Raw genomic sequence first — 6,007 nt, forward strand, 5'->3', positions numbered from 1 at the left:
TCCAGCTCTCATACTTCCCTCCGATACTGGAATGACGATCTCTGGCCGCCAACTTTGGACGATTACATTCTAAACGTACTCACGGCCATTTGGGGCAACATCCCTGATCGTCAATTTCCCCAATTTCGCCCAAAACTACTTTGAAGCTGGGAAGTACAGAACGAGCAGTAGTAATAAAAGACGAAGGAGGAGAAAGAGGAGGAGGAGGAGCATCACTTGTTGCTGAGAGGTTTTTCCGCTGAGCTCAAGAGAGACTGGCTTTCAGTTAGATATTTAGTGCTCTGAGAAAAGCAAGGAAGACACACCCTTATGGTAAAGCGAGTAAGCCTTCAAACACGCGATACTTGCCGAAGGAAACCTTTTCGGCACCATTGACCATTGGACATCCTCATCATGGTGAAGGTCAGTGTGGCTCCAGTATGAGAGCGCTGAAGCTTCTCCTCGACCTGTGGACGTGCCTAACAGTATTAGATCAAATCACGATGGCCTCAACGACCATCGCCCACACTAGGAATAGCAACAACGGTAATGAGGATGGTGGGGTCTTCAGTGACCAACTGAGCGCGCAAATTAAGACATTCCGGGGTAGACGCTTTTCGAAAGTGTCGTTACTCGAGCATGGCGAGTACTTGTGCTACCCTCTAAATAGTCACTTCAGTGGATGCCATGATGATGCCGATATGATTTGCCCCGAGAATTGTGGCAGACGATCTAAACGAAGCCCCACCCAATCAGCCATCACACCAACGCGGAAGTTTGCCCAATCCCAATCCCGGATCGAAGCCATTTACTTTCGAGATATGCGCGTGCAAGGTTTGAGCTTTTCTGACCCGGAATCCTGGAAGGAGAGACGACGCAAAAGGTGGAAGTCATCAAATGCAAATTCTTTGAAACCGACAAATACTAGTGCAGGGAAGCAAGTCCGGGACAAGAATCTCGTCAAAAGCCAGTCCCTGGGGAAATCCCAGAGAAAGTGACAGGTTGCGTGACTTGTGTCTAGAAGTATTGAGCTTTTGTGATACCGAGACTTTGCCAATTGCTCAGTTTTTATCACCATGCAGGTCGAGATTGTCATTCGATTCATGGAGAAAAGGAGCCAGTAATTGTGCTGAATTACTTAAAAAAGGTCAATCCCAATAGCATCTGCAGTATCATCAACCCCACTATGAATAAACTATGAAGTTAACACAAGAAGGGGAATCGTGCCTTGGAAATATAGATTTTTTATGTATATATATTTTATCTAGTATATTATGAACGACAGACGTCTGGTACCAAATCGTAAATCCAATAGTAGCTTGGTGTGATTACAGGACTTGAATGAAACGTGTTTGAAGGTCGCAATATTAAGTTTTGGAAAAAGTTTGACGCCTTTCCACATCATAAGGGCAAAAACGGTCGCGAAAGATGTTTCAGCCTTTCTTTGGAGAGTCCCTTCAAGACGCACATTTCATAACGATGGAATTTTAGCCCCAGAGAATATTTTACATTTTACATGAAGAACGGGGCGTGGGCTTAATAACCTGACAGGATGGATTGCGTCCTGTTATAAAGGACATCATGGGCGGTGGTTGGTGGGTATGGTCGTGTTTCATCAACCTCAACCTTCCTGACCAAAGTCTGATGTGAATTTCGTCATTTTTTCAATATCGTCATCGTTGACTGAAGGTTTGGATGACTGGAGGGACCTCAGCATGTCTTTCATGGACACGGGTGGGTCGAGCAACTTGTCGCCATCAATTTCCATCCACGTCAGCTCCATGGCTCCTGGGCTGCCCGGGGAACATGGGATTAGGTAATCATCACGCATTATGTGAGGGTTGTCCCGATCTGGGGCCTTGACCTGAAATGCGTACGTGAAACCACAGTTAGTCTGTTCTGGAGCCAGAACACACCTTAGAAGCGATCTCAACTATTTTGAATCATGCCTCTTAAAGGTAAGGATATCGCTGCTCAAATGATTACAACATTTATAAACTTACATTAGGGAATGACCCCGGCTTCGCCCATTCAAACCTGGACTATTAAAGTAAGAGTTGGCCTTCTTCGAACTTGGCGTTATGGGGGTTGCCTCAGGGTTGGCTAAAACTCGCCCGTCGGATAAAAAAAAACCACTCAAGGGCGGGTTTCTACAGACCGGTCAATAACAAATCTTTCTTAATTTTTCCCCTTATTTTGCCATGACCTTCCTCTTTCTTTGGCTGTAATTTGATTGATAATGAAACTTGAAGAGCAATGTCTTGATTTCATGGAATCAATGGTAGGAAACTCAAAGTCTTCCTTTTTGTTATTCACTCCTAAATGTTCCAACGGTAAATTTTGGGTTTCCTGTCCGTTTTTTTTTTTTAATGAGAATCAAATAGAAAAAAAGCGGTGGCTCATTTGCAGCAGTTCTTTGACTACAGCACTAATCCCAAATCAGTGGGGAGACTATCAAAAACTTTTACTCCTGCTGTTGAACGTTTCACCTCTTTAATTCTGAAATGAGACAAGTTCGTCGCGTTTCCCCCTCCCGAAAACTGGTATTGGTATGGCTTTACTTTTTCTCAAGAGCTATGGTAACAGTAACACTTTTCAAATAAGAAGATTTTTTAACCGTCCAATTAAAAACCTCAATTAGAAAGTATCAAGCATAAAACCCGTCCCACCTGCCCATTAACACTCCCTCAAAAGTGCCCTGAGATTAACCCATTTGCCCACCTTGAGTTTCCATGGGATTTCGAGTATTAACATGATCCAAACATCGACCTATCACAAGAGGCCATAATTCATCGACACGAAATTACTAAGTAAAGGCCTCTTCTTTTCTCTTGCTAGCTATGCCAATTCACCCTGCCACTCAAGAAACCCCCGACTTACTTTTTTGAAATGCGTGGCCTGTTGGACCTTTCTGACGGGCTGCATAAGAGCGTCGCGCACTACGATCTGAATATCCGCGCCCGAGTATCGCTCAGACTGATGACCCAATTGGCGGAAATCAGCCTCGGTCAAGTCCGTCTTGGTATCACCCAAATGAATCTTGAACATGGTAGCCCGGGCCATAGCGTCGGGTAGCCCGATATAGATCCGTTTCTCGAAGCGTCGCCGAATGGCCGAATCCAAGGCCCAAGGGATGTTGGTGGCGCCTAAGACGAGCACGCCGTCTGTGTTGTTGCCCACGCCCTGCATGCGCACCAGGAACTCGGTCTTAACGCGCTTGGTGGCATCGTTCTCCCCGTCCGAGCGCGAGGACACGAGCGAATCCACCTCGTCGATGAAGATGATGGAAGGCCGACTCTCGTAGGCCTTTTCAAAGAGGTTGCGTACCATCTTTTCCGACTCGCCCTGCCACTTGGAGATCAAGTCCGAACTGGAAATCGAGAAGAAGGTCGAGTTGTTGGCCTCGGTGGCCACGGCCTTGGCCAGATAGGATTTGCCCGTTCCGGGCGGGCCGTACAACAGAATGCCTTTCCAGGGCGTGCGCTTGCCTTGGAACAGATGCGGGAATTTGATGGGTAGGATGACGGCCTCCTTGAGCGCCTCCTTGGCCAAATCCAAGCCCGCCACATCCGACCACTGCACATTGGGCTTCTCCATGACAATGGCCCCGTCTAGCTTACTCATCATCTTCTTCTTCTCGGGGTCCTCCTCATCGTCGGACGAGGAACCCTCCTTCTTGTCTTTATTACTGCTCGAACTCCGCCCTCCACTCGACCCACCCGCCTCTTTGACGGGCTTCTTCTGGGCCTTGTTCAAATGGGCCTTGAGCTTCTCGGCCCGCTCCAGATATTGGACGCATTTGGCGCGAATCGACGTCTTGGCCTTTTCGCTATTGGTCTCATACTTGATGGCGTGCAGAAAGTACTCCACGGCGTGTTCGTACAACTTCAAGGCCTCACCGTAGTTCTTGAGCTTGTCCTCTTCGGTGGCCTTGGTCACCAGATCAATGGCCTTCTGTAAGGCGTTGCCACTCATCTTGACCGACGACACTTGGAAATCTTGACTAAGAGCGATCACGGGCGACGGCGACGGCGACGGCGGCGGCGTACGATCCGTCTGGACTAACATAGGGTGAAACGGGCGACGGGTGGGTTTAGCTTGAGGGAGAGCTCGCGCACTCGCTGCTCGGGACCAAGACGAGGGGAATTGCAGGGGTTTCCCTCTAGCGAGTTAAAAAGCAAGCCATGTGACCAGGGGCGACTATGAACAAGGACCCAATCAGATCTTTAAAGGGAGAAAGACAGGGCGGTTGAAGTAGAAAAGCGGAGAGTGGATTGGAATGAACATAGGACGGATTTCTAGAGATGTGGGCTACAAACGGAAGCTAAAATTTCGTATTTCCTGAACTGTTCACCTTATTCCAAATAAGCACCTCATACGACCACAAGATCTGGTTGAAGAGATGAACTTGGCTAGATTTTATTTTTTGGCCTGCTATATAAGTTTTGGACGGTTCCAGGACAACTTGACCCAACAGATAACTCGACCCAGGGGACACTTCGACCCAGGGCAACTCCTCCCAACGGACAACTCGAACCATTGGACAACTCAACCCAGCGGACAGCTCAACCCAGGACAAGTTGATCCAAAGGTCAACTCACTCAACCAGTGGACAATTCAACATAGAAGAGTGCAAAGCCCAGCCCAAAACTCTTCCAAGCAGATAACTTTTTTTGATGAAGCAACAGTTTTATTTTGATCATTCATCAGTAAGTGAAATATGGATAAGGAAGCTTCAGTCTTGATTGAACATTTTTGTTTTAATCTATATTTTGCGTTTTAATTCTAATGTGAATTTTTCCTAGTGGTAAACACATAAGTGGGAACGGAGGCTTCAAGATTGAAACATTATAATTGGGCTTCAATTCAATATAATTTATTGTGATATTCAGTAATCTTCCTTGACAAACATTGAGCTAATTCCTTGTACTTTGGCCTCTTATTTTCCACCCTCTGAATTGCATAGTTTTGGATTGTAAGACAGCGGAGGTTCATGTTTTGTCTATGGCCCTCAAGCATTATCCAAATTGCTGGATGCGGTGAAAGAATTAGCAACAAGAGAGCATTGTGGAAGCCTGTCACACAATTTGTTGTTTTTGGCAAGCAATCTTGGGCATTATCAAAGTGATTCCAAAGATAATTGGGAATCTTGGCCCACAGTTTAGGTTTCATTGGATCACAGGGGCTTTAATATAGTTTATCTTGAGCTAAGTGAGGAGATCTTCAAGATTTTCATCAATTTTGTCAAATTGCTCAACAAGGTCTTCAAATCTCTCTTGGACTTCATCAGGAGGCACAAAGGCTAAACAAAGAATGCTCTTAACAAGAAGTGAAAATTTGGCATCAGTTTTCAATCGACCTTTAAGGCAGACACTTGAAACTTTCCTAAGAACACTTTGGGTCAAATGGAAAAAGCATCCTGAGATCCTAGCCAATGGAAAAGCAACTTGAAACTCATTTATGGTCGCCATTTCAAAGTCAATGATAATTGTCTTGGGATTGAATGTTGGCCAAATGGACTTCAAAGAATCTAACATTCTACAATAGGTTGGGCCCGTCTTGTTTGGTAAAAGTATGTACACAATTGGCAGACACAAATTCCCAACATTTGCATGGATGGTATCAATTGGAAAAACACCATTGAACTTACCATCACAAAAAATTAGATTATTGTCCAAGAAGGGCAAAATATCTGGGCATCTAATGACAATCACAAGTTTGGGGTTGTCAGGGCCAGTATTGTCTAAAACCAAATTGGCATACAGAGGTGGTATTTGAAACGTCAAATCTGTTGGATTTGGAAAGGAGTTTGGCTTTTTGGGGGCCCTTGTTGGATTGTCCTCTCCAAAGAGGATTTTTAGGCATCCTTGCCATAATGTTGTTTGAGACATTTTGCAGCTCCTCACCCAAAATTGTCCTGGTAGTGTTGTCCAGGGGAGCAGCAATTTTGAATTTTGAAACTACGTCATTTTTCATGGGTACCAATGCATTGCCATAATGACAATGACCACTTGGCCCTTTAATGATT

At 45.5% G+C, this 6,007-nt stretch overlaps 1 protein-coding gene across 1 annotated transcript; it reads right to left on the reverse strand.

The window, feature by feature from the left end:
• Nucleotides 1-1,216: 1,216 nt before the first annotated feature.
• On the reverse strand, nucleotides 1,217-4,062 carry LOC131877707 (vacuolar protein sorting-associated protein 4-like). Its single transcript, XM_059223460.1, has 2 exons — nucleotides 2,860-4,062; nucleotides 1,217-1,843 (listed from the first exon to the last, which is right to left on the reverse strand). The coding sequence occupies exons 1-2, from the start codon at nucleotides 4,045-4,047 to the stop codon at nucleotides 1,601-1,603; spliced, it is 1,431 nt and encodes a 476-aa protein (XP_059079443.1). The 5' UTR covers nucleotides 4,048-4,062; the 3' UTR covers nucleotides 1,217-1,600.
• Nucleotides 4,063-6,007: the final 1,945 nt, after the last annotated feature.

Source organism: Tigriopus californicus, chromosome 3, assembly GCF_007210705.1.
Source record: "Tigriopus californicus strain San Diego chromosome 3, Tcal_SD_v2.1, whole genome shotgun sequence".
Classification (NCBI taxonomy): Eukaryota; Metazoa; Arthropoda; class Copepoda; order Harpacticoida; family Harpacticidae; genus Tigriopus; species Tigriopus californicus.